Source organism: Podarcis gaigeae (assembly GCF_964106915.1).
Source record: "Podarcis gaigeae genome assembly, chromosome: 15".
NCBI lineage: Eukaryota > Metazoa > Chordata > Lepidosauria > Squamata > Lacertidae > Podarcis > Podarcis gaigeae.
In genome coordinates this window covers 45,185,828-45,204,344 of record NC_139692.1, presented here as the reverse complement: position 1 = coordinate 45,204,344, position 18,517 = coordinate 45,185,828, and the positions used below count along the sequence as shown (strand labels likewise).

The window sequence follows — 18,517 nt, the reverse complement described above, 5'->3', positions numbered from 1 at the left end:
ACACCCCATTATTATTATTATTTATTACATTTATATTCCACCCTGCTGCCAAGGAGCTCAAGGTGGCGTACATGGTTCTTCTCCCCATTTTATCAACAGCCCTGCAAGGTAGGCTAGGCTGAGAGGCAGTGACTGGCCCAAGGCCACCCAGGGAGTTTCGTGGCTGAGTGGGGACTGGAACCTTAGTTTCTCTAGTCTTAATTCGACACCTCTCCGCGTCTCCACAACAGCTGGCTTTCTAGCAGATTCTGCCGTTATCTTTCATCCCCATAGAATTGTAGAGGTGGAAGGGACTCCTGAGGTTCATCTAGTCCAGCTCCTTGCAATGCACAAATCGTAGCTAAAGCATCCCTGACAAGGACCCCCCCCCCACCTCTGCTTAAAAACCTCCAAGGAAGGAAAGGCCACCACCATCTGAGGGACTTCATCCCTCTGTCGTCCGGCTCTTACAGTTAGAAAGTTCTTCCTGATGTTGAGTCGGAATCTCCTTTCTTGGAACTTGAAGCCATGGGTTCGAGACCCACCCTCCAGAGCAGGAGGAAACAAGTTTGTTTCTCCTCTTCTCCAGGCTAAACATCCCCGGCTCCCTAAAATGTTCCTCACAAGACTTGGTTCCCTGCCCCTTTTTATCATCTTGCTTGCGGTCCTCTGCTCCCAGGTTGTCGTTACGATAATTGTACTGGGAGATAAGTGAATAATAATAATAATAATAATAATACAGTGATACCTCAGGTTGGAACGGGATCCGTTCCGGAGGCCTGTTCGCAACATGAAAAGAGCGCAACCTGAAGTTTCATATCTGCACAGGTGCGCAGCGCGATCTGGCGCTTATGCACGAAGCACGATTTAGCACTTTTGCACATGCGCGAGTGGCAAAACCTGGAAGTAACCCTTTCCAGTATTTCCAGGTCGCCACGGGACATAAGCTGAAAGAACGTAACATGAAGCAAACGTAACACGAGGTATGACTGTAATAGAAATAACAATGCAATGCAAACGGCGTTGTTAATAATGAGCAATGCACACAATGCCTCCCCTCCTTCCTTGGTTTCTTCAGGATGGAGACCTTCCCTGCTGTGGCTGCTGAGGTCCTGAGCGAGTTCCGGGTGCTGCTGGGGCACAGCCCCTCGCCCATCGGAAGCACCCGCCTGCTGCAACTCATGGCCATCAACATGTTTGCTGTCTACAACTCCCAGCCCAAAGGTACTGGAGGGGGACAGGTGGGGGAAGGAGTCAGGAAGGAGCCCCAGGCCTCGGTCCTCAGGCGCTGGGTTTGTGGGCAGGACACAACTCTGGTGCCCAGGAGGCCCTTTGGAAGTCACAGGTTGAGAAAACTGCTGAATTCCAAAACCCCAGCGGGCAGAAGTGAGATATTGAGATAACCAGCAACTCTTGCTGGTTAGCATCCAGCTCAGGGTTCCCATGGGACCATTTGCTTCCTGTGTGGAGAGGCGCTTATAAGAGCCTAAGGAGAGCCCTGTGCCAGCTGGATCAGGCCAGCTTGTTTATCAGCCTGTTTTTGCAGTGGCCAGCCAACGGGAAGAAGCCTGCAAAGCAGGACCTGAGCGCTACAACATCTCTCTAGTTGTTGTTGCCCATCACCCGGTATTCAGAGGTAGACTGTCCCTGGGCATGGAGGTTCTGCTATCGCAATTGGCCCTGCTGCCAAAGGGGGCCCACCTTGTTTCAGCATCCTATTCTTTGAATGGCCAATCAGGTGCCCCCTAGGGGAAGAAGCTAGCAGCAGGACCCGAGGGCTACAGCAGGGCACTCCCCACCTGCCATTCCCAATGTAGTACCTCTAGGCAGGCTGCCTTTGTCCTTCCTCATGGGCAGAAGCAGCCAGTGGGTTTGGTCCAAGGAAGGGCCCCCTTCAGTGTTTGTCTCTGACACATCAAAAGAGCCCTGCCTGGGCCTCACCTAAATTCTCCCCCTGTAGCCCTCCTGCTGTGGCTGTCATCCTCACGGGAGAGCAGCGCTGGCAGATCCTGGGGTCAGCAGGTCAGATCTGTGGCTCTCCTGCTGTGTCGTCCTCTGTGGCACCCAGAAAGCATTGCTTGTGCAACCTTTTTCTTTCCTTTGAGCCTTGCTCTTCCTTCCTGTCCCCCACCCCACTCTGCCTCAAAGTGCTGTAGGGGAAGGTGATGCCTGGCCAGCCCCCTTTTGGTAGTTCCTTGGCAGTCCGGAACAGTGCCACCCACCACCCCCACCCCAAAAGCTGCGATCTCTGTCCCTTGCATGCCGTCTCTCTCCAGAAGGAGGTCTGGCGGGCTCCCTTTGCCCTCAGGAGGTCCAGGAGGAGGCCAGCGCAACACCTTGCCCCAGGTGTCGAGCCCCGCCTGGCAGGGAAGTGGGGGGTGCCTTTATCCTGACCGCAGACGCGTGGAGAATGTGGTTGGTGGCGTGTTTTTTGGGGGGGGGATCTGTAATTTGGGCACAGGGAGAGAGGGGTGGCTGGAACGGAGTTTGCAAGCGAGTTAATTGAAGCCGTGCCTTGTGGCAGGGCATCTCCGGCGGGGGGAGTCCTGCGAGCCCCTCCCCCACCCATCTGTGCCCAATTTACTCCAATCTGGTCTCAGTGGGGCTTTTCTCCCACCCCCAAAGCCCACCCCCTTTCTCTCTCTCTCTCTCTCTTTCCCCTTTTTAATAATTTGTTTTATAATTCCTGGAATCAAACCCATCTCAAACACACTGTTCTGTTTTACTATATTATTGGATTATACTTCCTATAAATCACTGGAGGGATGTTCATAGGGCCACCGCCAGGATCACTTCCCTTCGCCGCAAACCCCCATCCCCACCCCCCCAGCACGTCTTACACACATATCCAGGCAGTTTGTCTTCTGGCCTTTTTGTGCCCTTCCCAGCTGAGCAGGGCAAGAGTTGCCCCCCCCCAAACCAGCCAACTTCAGGCTGTGGCTCCATCTGGCTGCTCTTAAGCGACTCCCAGGGTGGAGTTCAGCATAGTGCTGGTGCAGTTGCTCTGTCCACACGAGCTTTTTGGCCTGTTGGGCAGAACAACCCCCCCTCCCCCCATACACTCCTCTGAAGCTTCTCCCCTGAGCCAATTTTGGGAGGTCAGGGTTGGGGAGCCCTATTGCACAAATGGCAGGCCTTGCACTGGCCTTCTGACGATGGGGCTTAGCAGGTGACTCTCCCTCTCTCTGTATTACATGGAGAAGGAGCCTCTGAAGAGCACCCGCTGGATCAGGCCAAGGTGGGTCTGTCTAGCCCAGCAACCTGTTCTCAGGGGCCGGCCAGGTGTCCCTGTGGAAAGCCTGTGCTCCACAGCAACACACCCCTCTTGCGGTTTGCAGAAACTTGCGTTTGGGATCGTTGCTGCCTCCGACTGCGGAGGTAGAGAGAGCATCCATCATGGCTAGGAGCCCTCCATGAGTTGTCTTTCAAAGCCATCCTGGTTGGTGGCCATCCTTGTTTCCTGTGGCAGTGAGTTTCACAGTTCAGCTGCCCCCGTGTGGGCACCTCCCTGTAATATCAGGCATGTAGAACGTTGATTTACATTTTAATCTCTTCTCAGTTCATTGCTGGTTTTATTCTTGGAACTAAATGTTGTCATTTAGTCGTTTCCGACTCTTCATGACCGCCTGGACCAGAGCACGCCAGGCACTTCTGTCTTCCACTGCCTCCCGCAGTTTAGTCAAACTCATGCTGGTAGCTTCGAGAACACTATCCAACCATCTCCTCCTCTGTCGTCCCCTTCTCCTTGTGCCCTCCATCTTTCCCAGCATCAGGGTCTTTTCCAGGGAGTCTTCTCTTCTCTTGAGGTGGCCAAAGTCTTGGAGCCTCAGCTTCAGGATCTGTCCTTCCAGTGAGCACTCAGGGCTGATTCCCTTCAGAATGGAGAGGTTTGATCTTCTTGCAGTCCATGGGACTCTCCAGAGTCTCCTCCAGTACCATAATTCAAAAGCATCCATTCTTCGGCGATAAGCCTTCTTTATGGTCCAGCTCTCACTTCCATACATCACTACTGGGAAAACCAGAGCTTTAACTATATGGGCCTTTGTTGGCAAGGTGATGTCACTGCTTTTTAAGGTGCTGTCTAGGTTTGGAACTAAATAGTTGGCTTTAACTATTTTTACTGATAACATTTCTTTTTGCAAATTGTTTTGAGAGATTTCTTTTTTTAAAAGTTAAGCTGTGCATTAATTTTATGAAATAAATCAAATCAACAGCCCGCCCACCAAACCGAGGCCCAACTCCTGAACCCTTTCAGAAGGGCCCTTGTGGTTCCCCAGAGTTCCTCCGAGGCCTGTCCGCAACGTCTTTTTACCAGTGCCTCCTCAATGTGCAAACCACGCGGCATCTACCAGGACCGGCAAGCCCCAAGCCGAGTCCAGTTTTCTCAGCCGCCTATAAAAATAACGCCGGCTCATCTGCTGCAGCCTTGGTTTAGTGGCCTTTTAAAATTAGCCCCTCCGGAGTATTTGAGCGTAACCTCAGGCTCCTGGGAGCAGAAAGAGCCGCATGGGGAAGTGGCCCCCAACCCCGCTCTCAAACCCCAGTCTCCACGCTGCACCTCTTCACCCACACCCCAGGTGAGCTGGGGGGGGGGGACCAGAAAAGCTGCAGTGACAAAGTGGGGCTGGGGTGGGAGCAGGGAGGATGCCGAGTGTTTGCAGGTAGCCAGGGATTGGGGCCGCCTGCTTGCAGCCAGCAGACGAGGCAGCTGCCTTATTGGGCTATTTGTCCATCCAGCCCCCTGTTCTCTGCTCCAACTGGCAGCTGGTCTCCAGGGTCTCAGGCTGGGGAGGAGAACCCTTCCATCACTGGGGAAGCTCCATGGCAGAGCATCTGCCGTGCATGCAGAAGGTCCCCTGTTCTGTCCCCATCAGCATCTCCAGGCAGGGCTGGGAATAGTCCCCTGCCTGAAACCTTGGAGAGCCATTGCTGCCAGCCAGTGAAGACGGTACTGAGCTAAAGGGAGCCAACGATCTCAGTATATGGCAGCTCCCTAACTTCCTGGAAGCTTGCTCATCCGTAGCTCAGCAGTAGTGCACCTGCTTTGCATGCAGAAGGTCCCAGGTTCCATCCCTGGCAACATCTCTGCGTAGGGTTGAAGAAAAGACTCCTGCCTAAAACCCTGGAAAGCTGTTACTGCCAGTCAGTGAAGATCACCCTGAGCTAGATGGACTCTGCATCAGGCGGCTTCCTATGTGCTCAAGATCCATTTTTAACTGATGATGCTGGTGGCTGAACCTGGGGCCTTCTGCATGCAGAAGTAGGTGCTGAAGAAGTTTCAATCCTTGTGCCCTCCAAATGACCTCTGACCAGCCCCGGCCAGCAGAGCCTTAGCCCAGGGCAAAAAGAGCACCAGGCTGACAAAGGCAGATTCATCAGTTAAGTTCTGGGCGGCCAGAGCAGGAAAGTCTCCATTCAGTATATCTGAATGGGCAGCTCACCAGGGTGGCAAAGCCTGCTGCATTTTTAGTTATTTTTTGCTTTCTAGGTTGCATTCCTTTTTTCAATGTCTGAGATACCTTGAAACCATTTTTTTTAAAGGTAGGATGCATTTAAAAACAAAAAACCCTAATCAGCGAAGGTTTCCTTGCTTGTTTCTGTGATGGAAGGAAAGCTCTATTTGCGGAGGTTCCTCTCTCGTGCCCACTGTTCCCACAGAGGCTTGTGCCACCGTCTTTTAAGGTGCCCACAAGGCCGTCAGTTGCTCAGACGGGGGCGGGCTGGACCAACCACCCCTCTGGAAGACCCGTCCCTGGTGCAGCGCTATGGAATTGACTCCCACGAAAGCTTGTGATGGGCGCCAGTTTAGATGGCTTTAAAAAGAAAATGGGGGGGGGGAGTGGTTCAGTCCTCTGCCTCTCCAGGTAGAGCTGAGAAATACAGGGGAGTCAGTGCAAACGCTTGCAAGCTAAATGAGCTGGCAGCCTGTCTCAGTAGGAAGGCCGTTTCCTACATTTGTCTGGGAGGAGTAAACCTGCCTCGTGTGACTGTGAGAAGGGGGTGTCCCCTGCGCCTGCTTGCCAGCTGGTTGTGGACAGCAGCCCCTTTGGGGTCCGCAAAGCAGCCGGGCTGCCTCCCTTAAATCCTGCCTTGTCTGTCGGGGCCTGTTTCCCAGAATCCTCCTGGGCCACCCTTTGCCATCACCTCACATCTTGCTGAGCAGAGCAAGAGTGGGGGGGCACGTCCTGCTGTGGTGCTCCGCTCCTGCTTGTGGGCTTCCGCATGGGGCAGGAAGCTGGACTAGGCGCTGGGTCCCCTCTGGCCTGATCCAGCTGCATTCTTGTGAGGGGCTGGCAGAGCAGCTTCCTTTCACGTGGAAGCTCCTGAGTTTGATTCCTACCATTTCCGGCCGAAGAGGGACTCGGCAGCTGGCGGTAGGGAAAGGGGTCTTTTCTGCCTGAGGACCCTGGTGGGCTGCTGCCAGTCAGAGCCTGCAATGCTGGGCTCCACAGAGAAGAGTCTGAACTGTGGTGGCCCCTTTGAAAAGCCATGGCAGATTGTCTTGCAAGCCCTGTCTGGTTAGAGCAGCCTTTCTCCACCTGTGGGTCCCCAGATGTTGTTGAACTACAACTCCCATCACCCCTAGCTAGCAAGGCCAGAGCTCAGGGATGATGGGAGTTGTAGTCCAACAACATCTGGGGACCCACAGGTTGAGAACTGCTGGGTTAGAGTGTCAAAGGGGGGCCTGGGAGAAGGCTGCTCTTCCTCTGTCTGATCTACCTCATAGGGTTGTTGTGAGGGAGTTTCTCTCACCACCATCCCATGCTGCCTGTGTGTGTGTGTGTGTGTGTGTGTGTGTGAGAGAGAGAGAGAGAGAGAGAGAGAGAGAGAGAGAGAGATTGCCTGATCCCTCACTCAGCAAGCTTCAGAACTGGGCCAGAATTAGAACCCAGGACCACTACCCCCAAGAGCCCTGCAGCCTCTGGATCAGGCCCGAGGGGGCCCATCTGGCCCAGCACCCTAGACTCACAGTGCTCCTTAGAACCTGGGGGTCTAGATAGACTGCCTCTGGGCCTGGAGGTTCTGTAAGAAAAGAGTCCCCCCGGATCAGGCCCTCCTAGTGCAGCATCCTTTCTTTGCAGCATCCAACCTGCCTCCCCTGAACTTTTCCTCTCTCCATTTTCCTGCCTGAGCAATGCAGGCCTGAGCGGAGCATCCTCTGGGCAGCCGAGGGGAGCTCTCTGGTGGGGACGTGGGATGGGGAGGGAGCTGCGTCCCAGGCCGCTGAGCCTGCCTGCCCGCCTGCCTCTTAAAAGCCTGCAGCAGCCAGCGAGCGGAAGCCCTGCACTCCGGCCCATCTGCGCCTGCCGAGGGAGACGCAGCGCAGCTGCTGTTGCTCCAAGTCGCTGGCGCAGCGCAAGAGAGAGGGAGGGAGCCAGATCTGCTGTCTGTTGGGGTTTACTGCTGTCTACATTGAAACATGGCTGGGGCTGGGGGGGGGGCTGGGGCTCAGAATGGGGTGGGGGGAGCCAGTGGCACCATGCCAGCCCCAGTTAGCCTGGCCTCCCCCCAACCTTCCCCCCCACCCCCCAACTGATGCTTTAAAGTCACATTTCCAGGCCAGACATAGAATTAATCTCTGGGCACTTCAGATTGCTGGCAGCCCAAAGCAGGATGTGGGATTTTTCTCTCTCTTTCTCTCTCTCTCTCTCTGTGTCTTGGCTGACTTTTTTACCTCTCGAAGAATTTGGAAGGGCCGTGAGAGTCCCTCCCCCCCCTTTCGCCTTGGTGCCGCGAAGCTTTTCTGCTCGCTGATCGCCCTGCTGTGGCTTCGCCCCTAATAGATTTCATATGTCGATGCCGTTGACATCAGTATCAAACTATTCTACATGTGATCTGGTGTGTTTCCTGCAGGAAATCTGCAAGATATTTATTAAGAACTAATAAAATAAACCTCTCCCCGAGCTTTTAGGTAGTTTTCAATTGTCCGCGTCTCCCTCGTTTCCTTTTATCAACTGGGGGGGGGGGTGCTTTGTTTTTGTTTTGTTTTTTGCTCTTCCCTCTGACCATCACAAAAAGACACCCACCCAAAGGCACTGAAGAAGCCAGAATATTTTGGGGTGGGTGGTTTGAGGGGAAAAAGAGACAGCCCTGCAAAGTTCTGCGTCTTCAGGGCTTGAATTAACAGGGGCTGCAATGGCTGTGCCTGTTCTTTTTATAGCACACCCTCCTTTTTTGTGTGTGTGTGTGTGTGTGTGTGTGTGTGTGTGTGTGTGTGCCTGTGCCTGTGCCTGTGCCTGTGCCTGTGTGTGGCTTCAGCAGCCTTCACACCAGCGCTTAGAGGGCTGCCTTTGCACTACTGTTAAATTTCCTGCCCCTCTCGCAGCTGGAGACGGTTAGCTTGCAAATTGAAGTAATCCTGGTCAAGAAGAAGGCCGCCTTGGGTGCCCTGGGCCCTGCGTTCAGGATGCGTGTGAAGGAGGGCAGCGAGCGTGGGCTGGCCCCCTTCTTTCCCTTTCCAAGAGCAGAGGGGCGTGGGGGGCAGCCACTTCCCCTGCCTCCAGCCCCCTAAACAGTTGCAAGAAGCTGAGTGCCCTTGTCTGCAGTGCCCAGACTCCTTCCCTCCCTCTGGATGGTCAGGCAGGATCTTCCGCTGCACCACCCTAGGCTGCCATAGAATTGTAGCCTTGGAAGGGATACCAGGGGTCATCTAGTCCAACCCCCTGCAATGCAGAAACCGCAGCTGGCAGATTACTAAGCTGGCAGATGGCCACACTCGCTCTACTTAAAAGCCTCCAAGGAATTAGTATTCATATTTGTATTAATATTAGTATTAGCCACCCATCCAACTGGGTTGCCTCCACCACTCTGAGCTGCTCCCAACAAAATATTAAAAACACAATAAAACATCAGACATTGAAACTTCCCTATACAGGGCTGCCAAGGGAGTCCATTCCCCTGCCAGCTTAGTAATGGAGCTTTAGGTCTTTTGCCCCTTTTGGGGGGAAGATTTCTCAGAAGCTCATGCAACTCCTTTCCAGAAAAGGCACATTTTCTTCCCCTTTTCTTTTTGAAACCCATTACATGTGCGTGTGGCCCCCTGGGATGCTTTCCTCTGTCTCTTGTGTGGCTCAGGGGGGGCGTGGAGAAACACTGTCCCTCAGGAAGGGTCACACAGGATACTCTCCCCACCCCCAATATACACTGGGCTATGGGCTAGAGCGGCAAGAGGCAGCCACTGGCCCACGGCAAACATCCCCAAGCACCCTGGGCTGACATCTGGTGCGGGGCAGACATCCCTCCCATTAATTAGGGGGGCTAGCAAAAAAAAAATGGGGAAGAAAATCTTTTTATTGTACAAACTGACAGCGGGCTGCTTGGCTCTCCTGCAGCAGCAGGATCCGAGATTCGAAACAAAAAAAAATGTGTGTGTCCCCCACCCCTTTAGTTAACTTTTTTTCAAAAATGCATGCTTACCAGCCCCCCTGGAGGGTGGGCCCACCGGCCGCTGTGCCTGGCCTGTACCCATCCTTGAGAGGTGGCTGGCGCTGGCACCAGAAGAAAGGCAGCCCCGTTTTTCCAAGAACTCTGCTCTTTCTCAGCTTGATAAGCATTTGAACGCAACGCCGCTCGATTGGAATTGGCAGGGTGTCCTCATTCTTTTGTCTGCCTGTTTATTTTTCCCCTCATCCCTCCACATGTGCTCGGCAGCCCACGGATGAGGCACCCCCAAGACCCGGAGGCTGGGAAAACGTGGTGCGGAGGCCGTGCCAGGACCCCCTCTTTCCGCAGCCGGGCAGCGGCTCCCAAGGCTGCAAGTGAGGAGGACGGGGCAGTCGAAGCCAGCTCAGCTTAGGTTTAATCTTGGGAAGGGTCAAGGCTCTGCCAAGTGGAGATGCTTTCAAGTGCAGGCTGCCATCGGCCCCCCAGCCTCTGGGCCTCATCCAGTAGCCGGACTCTTCTTTCACACTGGTGGGGAATTGGTCTGTCAATATCTGTTAGCTGTAACAGACCCAGGAAAGGTGCCTGGCCCTGACCCAAGTGCCCAGGACTCTTGCACCGGCCTTTGCCAACCAGGTGCCCTCCAGGTGTGCTTGCACTACAACTCCTAGCCACCAACGTGAATCGATTTTTATACACACACACACACCTCCATTGCATTTACATCCCACCTTTTCCTCAGTGGGGCTCAAGGTACATGGTTCTGGCCCTCATTTAATCCCCACAACCGCCCTGTCAGGTGGGAGAGGCTGAGAGTGAGCGATCAGCCCCCGGGGTCACCCAGGGAGCAGTCCCAAAACGCCAGGCTGGTGGAGGCTGAGACTCATCCACACCCCCAGTAACAAACGCAGGAAGTTCTGTGATCAGAGGGAAAGACAGGGGGACAGAGCAGGATGCTGCAGTGCCGTCCCATGAGGACTAGGAACTTGGCCTTTGAAGTCTGCTCTGTTCGGGGACGCAGTGTTCTGTGCACCAGCCCAAACGCAGCACCGGCTGCATGAGTAGCAACCGCCAGTCAGGCTTGTGGAAGGCAAATGTCCTCCTGAGTCCTGCGGTGTGGATCCCCTCTGCCTTCAGGGGAAGATGAGGGCAGAAGCTGAGAAGAAAGGCTTAGCAAAAGGCAGAAGTTAGTGGGCTCTTCTTCCTTGGCAGTTTCTAAGCAGAGGCCAGGTGGCCATCTGTCAGGGATGCTTTAGCTGGGATTGCGAGGCGGGACCAGACGGTCCTTGGGGTTGCTTCCAACTCTGCAAGTCTATGATTCTGCAGAAACCCCAAATGCCCAGGCGGGTAGATCAAAGACCTTGATCTGTATGCAGCAGTAATGCCACACAAGCAGGCGGGCAGCAAGCTGTGTGTGTGTGTGTGTATCCCCGTGTGTGTGTGTGTGTGTGTGTGTGTGTGTGTGTGTGCCCATAGGACTTTGGAGCCCTGAATTCTAGCTCAGAATAAGCCCATCCCTGAAAAGCTGCGCAAGAGAGAGCCGTCATTCTGGCAAGGCAGCTCTCGCGGCGCAGGATTCTGACTCCTTCAAGAAGTTCTTGCCACAGACCAATCTGTTTCCTTGGCTACAGTCTGATGCTCTCCCGAGTGGGGGGAGTCTCAAAGCTGGAGCAAGGGGGGGGGAGTTTTTAAGCAGAGGTCGGACGGCCACCCATCGGGGATTCTTGAGCTGTGCTCCTTGCATTGCAGTGGGCTGGGCTGGATGACCTTTGGGGGACCCTGCCAACTCTGCAGTTCTCAATTGGAACTAGATGAGCCTTGGCATTGTGCTTGTGAGTTAACGGGGGGTGCTTGTGGGGGGGGTGCCAGGCACGCCCCCACTTAGTAAAGCTGGCTGGATCTCCTGCACTGGGTGGGGGTTAGGGTAGTAGGGGAGCCTTCCCCTCCTGCAGAAAAGAAAAACACTTTTGGTCAGAAGTGCCTGCCAGAGGGGCCTCCCCGCCGGCCTTCTGCTTGGCCCTGTGCTGGCGTCCTGAGCCATGGGTGCCAAGGCCAAGAGAAATGCCCCCTGCCCAGGGGGCTTTTACTTACTTTTTTCCTCCTAGTGGCATCTGCCCTTCCTTTCCTGCTCTCCCCCCGCCCCCAGCAGTCCTCCTCAATTCCACACTGGGGTTTTCTCCCCCCCCCCCCCCCCGCCCTGGTCTATCTTTTTCCATCTCTCTGTCTCTCTTCGTAACAGTTTTTAATAATGTTTTAGTTAGTTCCAGCCCTTTTCCCTCAATGGATCCCATTGGAAAAAAACAAAAAGCATTTTGAAAGGAAACAGTTATACACTTCCCTTCCTTTGAAACTCTTGCTGGCACCTTTTCCAGCGCAGTAAACCATACAACATGGATTTTCAAGAGTTTCCAAACACAGACATGCTGGCGTTAAATTTATGAAAAAATGTTTTATTCGGCCGTGTGCTCCAGAAAGAGAGAGGAGCCTCGGAGCGGCTGGTCAGAGTTGAAACCCAAGCCCCCGGCTCGGAATCGGGCTCCCCCCAAACCTGCTAGGAGACGCAGCTGCCAACCCCAGGCAGCTTGCTGGGCCTTTCCCAGTGCCTCTCCAGCTTCTCCTCTCCCAGAAAGGAAAGCTGGGGGGGGGGGAGAGGAAGAGGAAGAGGAGTCCCCCTTCGACTACTGGCCCTGCGGCCGGCCCAAGAGAGACTCTGCCGCAAATCAGCACTTTGGGGTGGGGCTTTTAAGAGCAAATCTGCACTGAGATGAGTCTGCTCTGCAGGGCTTTCTGCTGGGAGGGGGGCTGTTAAAATTACACACACACCCCAGGCAGTCCAGAGTCTGCGTCGGGTATAGACAATGTGGTGTACACAGGACGTCCCAGAGGCAATTCCCATAGGAAGCTGCCGTATACCGAGTCAGGCCATTGGGTCATCTACCTAGTGTTGCTTGCACTGACTGGCAGCTGTGGCCCGCTGGGGTTGGGCTGGCAGGAGGCTCTCCCAGCCCCACCTGGAGATGATGCTGGGAACTGAGCCTGGGACTTTCTGAGATCCAGCCCTTTCCCACCAGCTTCCTGTTTAAATCGGCCCTTAAGCCAGAACCATGAGGGCTGGGGTCTTGCTTTATTTTTAGGGGGAGGGCACCTGCTTTGCATGCAGAAGCTCCCCAGTGGCATCTCTGAAGCCCAGGGTGGCTGCTGCCCATGGCTGACCTGTTTAGAACAGCTTCCTGGGTTCCTTTGAACGTTGACGTAGCAGCTTTTTTCAGTTTCGACTATTTTTATATCCGTCTTTGGCACTGAGCTGCTACGCTGCTTTGCGTCGCCAAAGGTGGCTTCCGAACAATGTTTAAAATAGGCGCAGATTCCAGGAGAGGCGGAGGGTGCAGGGCATGTCGCCAGAAGAGTCTCGCTGGTAGGGCAGATGGGCTTGCGGGTGAGGAAGGAAGGACTGATGGACAGGAGCGGGAGCGGCTGCCCTTGCCCTGCTGGCTTTGATGACAGAGCTGTCCCTCTCCCTGGGGCCTTGCCTCCCCGTCCTTGCCACCCCACCAGCCACACACAAAGGAGTCTCCAAGGAAACTGGGTCTCCCTCCTGCACATTCACACACGGCTGTCAGGCTCCAGACAGCCTCTGGCGCAGGGCTGGGGGAATCCCGCCTGGCCTCTCCCACCCAGCAATGGAGTCTCAGCCTCCTGCAGGGTGAATGGGTACTCCCTTCTGGCTGCAGGTGATCCCAGGCAGCCTGCAGAGGCCGGCAGCTTTCTCTGCAGTTGGGCTGCCAGAGGAAGCCCCTGTGCTTTCCCCCTGGAAATGCGGGTTCTGCGCATCAGGAACTTGCCCCCCCCACCCCACTTCTAGCCATCCTGCAGTTAAACGTGGACACACTTTGCTCAAATACGGGAGCTATGTGTTTCCTCTTCTGAGCTGGCGAGGTGGCAAGGGCCCCAAATAGCACCTCCTTGGAGGAGGCCCCAAACGGCACTAAAACACTGACCCCAAATCTCCAGAAGAATTCTATGAGTTGTGCAGCTCTGAAGGAGCAAAGGTCTCTGCTCTTTGCAGCTTCGCAGAACCTGCTGTTTCTGCTAGTCCTGGTGAGGGGTGTTGCCATGGGAGACCGTACCCCAGACCCCAGCGGTTGCATTCCCTCCAGAGCAGTTTTGTGGGGTTAATAGCGGCAGGTGTGCACAGACACCAATATGGCTCTGTTCTGTCTCTACTGTTGGAGACGGCAAATGCCTCTGAATGGCAGTTGTTGGGAATCACAGGTAGAGAGAGTTGCTGGTGCGCTCAGTTTTCGCATGTTGGCTTCTTCCCTTTGAGGGCACCTGGTTGGCCACTGCGAGAACAGGATGCTAGACTAGATGGGCCCTCTTTGGCATGGTTATGGACAAGTGTCGTGATAGTAGAACCTCCATGCCCAGGGACAGTCTACCTCTGAATACCAGATGGTGGAGAACAACAACTGGAGAATTGCTGTAGTGCTCAGGTCCTGCTTGCAAGCTTCCCACTGAAGTATCTGGTTGACCACTGTGAGAACAGGACGCTGCACCAGGTGGACTATCGGCCTGATCCGGCAGGCGCTTATTATGCTGCTATGTCGTGGGCCTTGGAGGGTTGCCGTCGAGAGCTCCTGGTGCCTGGGTGTTTCTGTCCGTGCAGGGTCCCCCAGGTGGGGAGGCTCTCCAGAGAGGCAAGGGTGGGGGACTGCAAGGCCATCGTGCCCTCCCTGCTCACCCCATAGGCGGCACCCGCTCTGCCCCATGGCAGGCCTGTGGAAATCGCTTCTCCGCCTGTTGCTCATTAGGGGCCTTTTCAGGAAACTTCTGAGAATAACACGTTCTAAAAATGGGAGAACCGCTTTCCACGGATAGCTTCCGGGAAAAGGGCCGAGTTAATTTTAGCCACTACAGCGCCCTTTTCCGCTTTCAGGGGGGACGGGAGCTTGAGGCTGAAGACCCCGGTGTGTGGGTGTGTGCAAGGATGTAGCGCTGCTCAGTCACCTCGCAGAGGGGAAACGGGTCTGGTCTTTTGTGGATCCCAACCCAGAGACCGTCCTCAAAGTCACCTCTCCCTCCTGCCGCCTGTTCCTATTGGCTCTCCAGGCCGAAGGGGACGAGCGTGTGGGGCTCCAGGGGTTGGACGTGGGGTTCAGGACCCTGGCCAGGGCAAGCCCCTCTCGCAGCCGGGCTTCCTGTGCGAGTCCCGCGCAGGCCCAAGACCCCGTCTGGGAATATGCCATTAATTTTTATACTTTCCCCTGTAAACCACCGACCCTTTTTATGATGTCAGGAGGGATTCCTTAATTCTGCAGCTGCTTCCTGGTTACGTCAGAGGAGAGCCTCCCGTCCTGGAGCCAAAAGAGAGAGCTATGCTCCCCGGCTTGGGGGGGGGGCTGGGGGGCCAGAAACAAATGAAGTGTTGAGTATCTAATGGCTTCCATGGGGAGAGCCCCTCTGTTCTCTCTCCCCCACCCCTTGCTCCACACTTTCCACCAGGCCTCACCTTGTCCTTCTCTCCCCCCTCCCTCCAAGAAAGAGTGATTTGCAAAGGAGGCTCTCAAAGGCCACACCTGCCCCCCCCCCAGTCCGTGAAAGCCCTGTGCAATTATCCTGACCACGTGTGAGCTGCAGAGCGACTGTCCTAGGACATGGGGGGGAGTGCAAATCCAGCGCAGAAAACCGTGGCCCTTTTCCCAATCTCCTGACTCCAAGACAGAGAAGAGCTTTTGTCCTCTGATGCCCCAAAGGACTAGAAAGTTACCGGGGGGGGGGGGGGAGAGAGAGAGAGATTCTGTGGATCCATCAGGATGCATTCTGTGTTTGTAATATTTTGGGTTTTTTTGTTTTGTTTTTTAAGTAATATTTATTAAAGGTTTAAGGGTTACAGAAAGAAAAAAAAGGAAAACACAAAATTAAACAAAACAAAACATCACATCACAATAAAGAAAAAACAAACAGAAAACACTACTTATCTTAAAAAAACAGAAACAGAAATAATTAAAAACACAACAAATATTCCCATAACTTATCTTTCATTTGCTTGTTTCATTGACCTCCTCACACCTCCCTTTTTTGTATTCTAGTTCAGTTAGCTATTTCAGCAAATCCTTTCCATCTTTCTCAATTTTTGTCCTAAAATTTATCTTGACATAATCTAACTTTACTTTTCCTCCTTTAGCCGATTAACAATCTATTTTTGCTTAATCCTTTATAACATTTCTGCTAAAGCCACATCATTTCATTCCAACATCCTTCTAACATTCATTAATTTTACAATGTTTCTGTAAATAATCTTTAAATTTCTTCCAATCTTCTTCCACCGACTCTTCTCCCTGGTCTCGGATTCCGCCAGTTCCATGTAGTCCATCAACTTCATCTGCCATTCTTCCCGGGTGGGTAGATCTTGTGTCTTCCAGTGCTTGTGATAAGTTTTCTTGCTGCTGTTGTAGCATACATAAAGAAAGCTCTATCCTTCTTTGGCACCAATTGGCCGACCATGCCCAGGAGAAAGGCCTCTGGTTTCTTCAGGAAGGTATATTTAAGTACCTATTTCATTTCATTATAGATCATCTCCCAGAAAGTCTTTCTGTGTTTTTAATATTTTGTTTCTGAGCTGCCCAGAGTGGCTGGGACAACCCAGTCAGATGTGCAACATATAAATAATAATAATATTATCATTCTATTCTAAGGCCAGTGATCCAGGCGGGGGGGGGGGAGCTCTTAAGTAGACCCCTTCTGCTTTTGATAGATCAGGTACCTTCAACCTTTTTCAGACCCAGGACCCACTTTTCACCCAAACATGCATTTGGAGACACATTTATTAGTCTTATCCCATATACTGTATGTTTTGCTCTATAAGACTCACTTTTTCCCTCCTAAAAAGTAAGATGAAATGTGTGTGCATCTTATGGAGCGACTGCAGGCTGCGCAACTATCCCAGAAGCCAGAACGGCGAGGGATTGCTGCTTTCACTGCACAGCGATCCCTCTTGCTGTTCTGGCTTCTGAGATTCAGAATATTTTTTTTCTTGTTTTCCTCCTCCAAAAACGTGCGTCTTGTGGTCTGGTGCGTCTTATAGAGCGAAAAACACTGTATTTGCTGGGTGCTAGTGCTCCTGTTGTGGCCCACCTCGGATCAGGCCCTGGCCCACCAGTTGGAAGACCTATTCAAGTAATAGTCTTAATAGATTGAGAAGGGGCTCAGCTGATCTTCCAAGGAGCCTGTCTTTCTCTCTCTCTCTTCCCTGCTCCCTCTAAGAGTAACTATGCCAGGTGAACTTAGTGGGACTGGGAATCTTTGGTGAAGGCTTTTGCACACACACACCCCATGCTGGCACTATTTCCCTTTCCACTCCTCTTTCCCTCCCCGCTTTGGACAGTGGGGCTACAAGACTTTTGCATTCAATGGGTATTCCTGGCTCCAGCCAATGTGTGCGCATGCTGCTTGAGTCTGGCAGGAGACTGTCATTTGGGAGGAGGTGGGAGGGAGCCATGTGTCAGGCACACATTAAGCTAGGGCTTTGGAGGAATGCCCCCCAGCTGGGACTCTTCCTCCCCCCCCAACATCCCACCCCAGAGATTTGCATTCCTGTCTGGTTGACATACCAGCCTCCCCCCCCCCCCGCCCCATCCCTCTGTATCCCAGTGGGGGCTTAGAAGCATCCACAGGCCCTCCTGGGTGCTTGCCTCCTCTCTGGCTGCCCACTTCCTGCAAGAAGGCCAGCCGTGGGGCTGGGAAGGGGGGAGGCGGAGGGTGCGGTGCCAGGACTGTCTGGCTGAGGGTGACTCAGAAGGCAACAACTCAGCGAGTGTCTGAGCAGCAGTGATAAGGGAAGAGGCAAATGATGATCACCTCCAGGTGGTGTCAGCTGGGAGGGAGATGGGGGGGGAGCCAGCCCCACAGTCTTCCTGCCAGCCAGCTGGTGGAGAGGGGTCTGGTGGTGGTGGTAGCGGCGGCTGCAGAGTCAGTCGATGAGACATCAAGAGGTTGCCTCCTGGGGTGGCTCCCCCAGCCTGGCTGGTCATCCGGACACATCCACTCTTGTCTTTTGGGAGAGGAGTGCTGCTGCCTTCTGCTCTCAAAGGCCAAGCTCTCTGGCGAAACATCTGGAAAGGTGTGTCTCATTCAGCCTGGGCTGTGCAAGACTCTGGATCTGGTCAGTGGCCTATCTAGGCCACCATCCTCTTTTTAAGGGGGCCAAGTGGATGCTTCTTCCAGGAAGCCCAAAAGCAGAATCCAAGCATAAGAGCTCTCTCCCCTCTTTGTTGCTGGGTTAAGGTTTTTCTGCCTTGGCAAATGGTCTGCTGCAATTTTGGACCCTTTCACAGCCCGCCAACACTGGCCTCCCTTGGCCCGAAATCAAGGTCTCTTTAAACACCCACGTCCTGTGTGTTTTGTCAGGTAGATGATGATGATGCCTCCTGCGTTGGGAGCTCTCCTCTTTGTTTTTTTGTTTGTTTGTTTGTTTTTTGAAAATAATATTTATTAACAGTTTAAAGACTATAAAAGAAAAAAAATTCAACAAAACAACACAACACAATACAATACAAAAACAAAAATACTAACACAAAACATTGAATTAACAGAACAAAACAAACACAATTTAGAACACATCCAATAATTTCAATATCTTATCTTTCATTCACTTATTTCCACGACCTCCTCACACCTCCCTTTTTGTATTCCACTTCAATTAACTGTTTCAGCAATTCCTTTCCATCTTCCTCTGTTTTCTGTCCTGTAATTTATCTTAACTTATTCTAACCTTATTCTTTCCCTTTAATACATTAAAAATCTATTTGTACTTAATTCCTTATAACATTTCTGCTAAAGCCATATAACTTCATGCCAACATTTTTCTAACATTCATTAATTTTACAGTATTTCTGTAAATAATCTTTAAATTTTTTCCAATCTTCTTCCACCGACTCTTCTCCCTGGTCTCAGATTCTGCCAGTCATTTCCGCCAGTTCCATATAGTCCATCAACTTCATCTGCCATCTCTCCTCTTTGGACTGTGGCTAAGAACCAAAGGAGAGCCTGCTGGATGAGGCCTGTGGCTCATCTGGTCCAGCACCCTCTTCTCACGGTGGCCAATGAGATGCCCCAGAGGCAACCCCATAAGCAGGACCAGAGCACAAGAGCCCTCTCT

General features: G+C 53.0%; 1 protein-coding gene across 4 annotated transcripts in view; it reads left to right on the top strand.

Moving 5' to 3' along the window:
- SMG6 (SMG6 nonsense mediated mRNA decay factor) overlaps positions 1 to 18,517 on the top strand; it is an 88,114-nt gene that overhangs the window by 22,265 nt on the left and 47,332 nt on the right. For all 4 annotated transcript variants that reach the window (XM_083715006.1, XM_083715005.1, XM_083715004.1 and 1 more), the window contains exon 10: positions 1,058 to 1,203. In XM_083715006.1, coding sequence (XP_083571132.1) covers positions 1,058 to 1,203 — 146 coding nt within the window. The remainder of the gene's footprint in view (positions 1 to 1,057; positions 1,204 to 18,517) is intronic.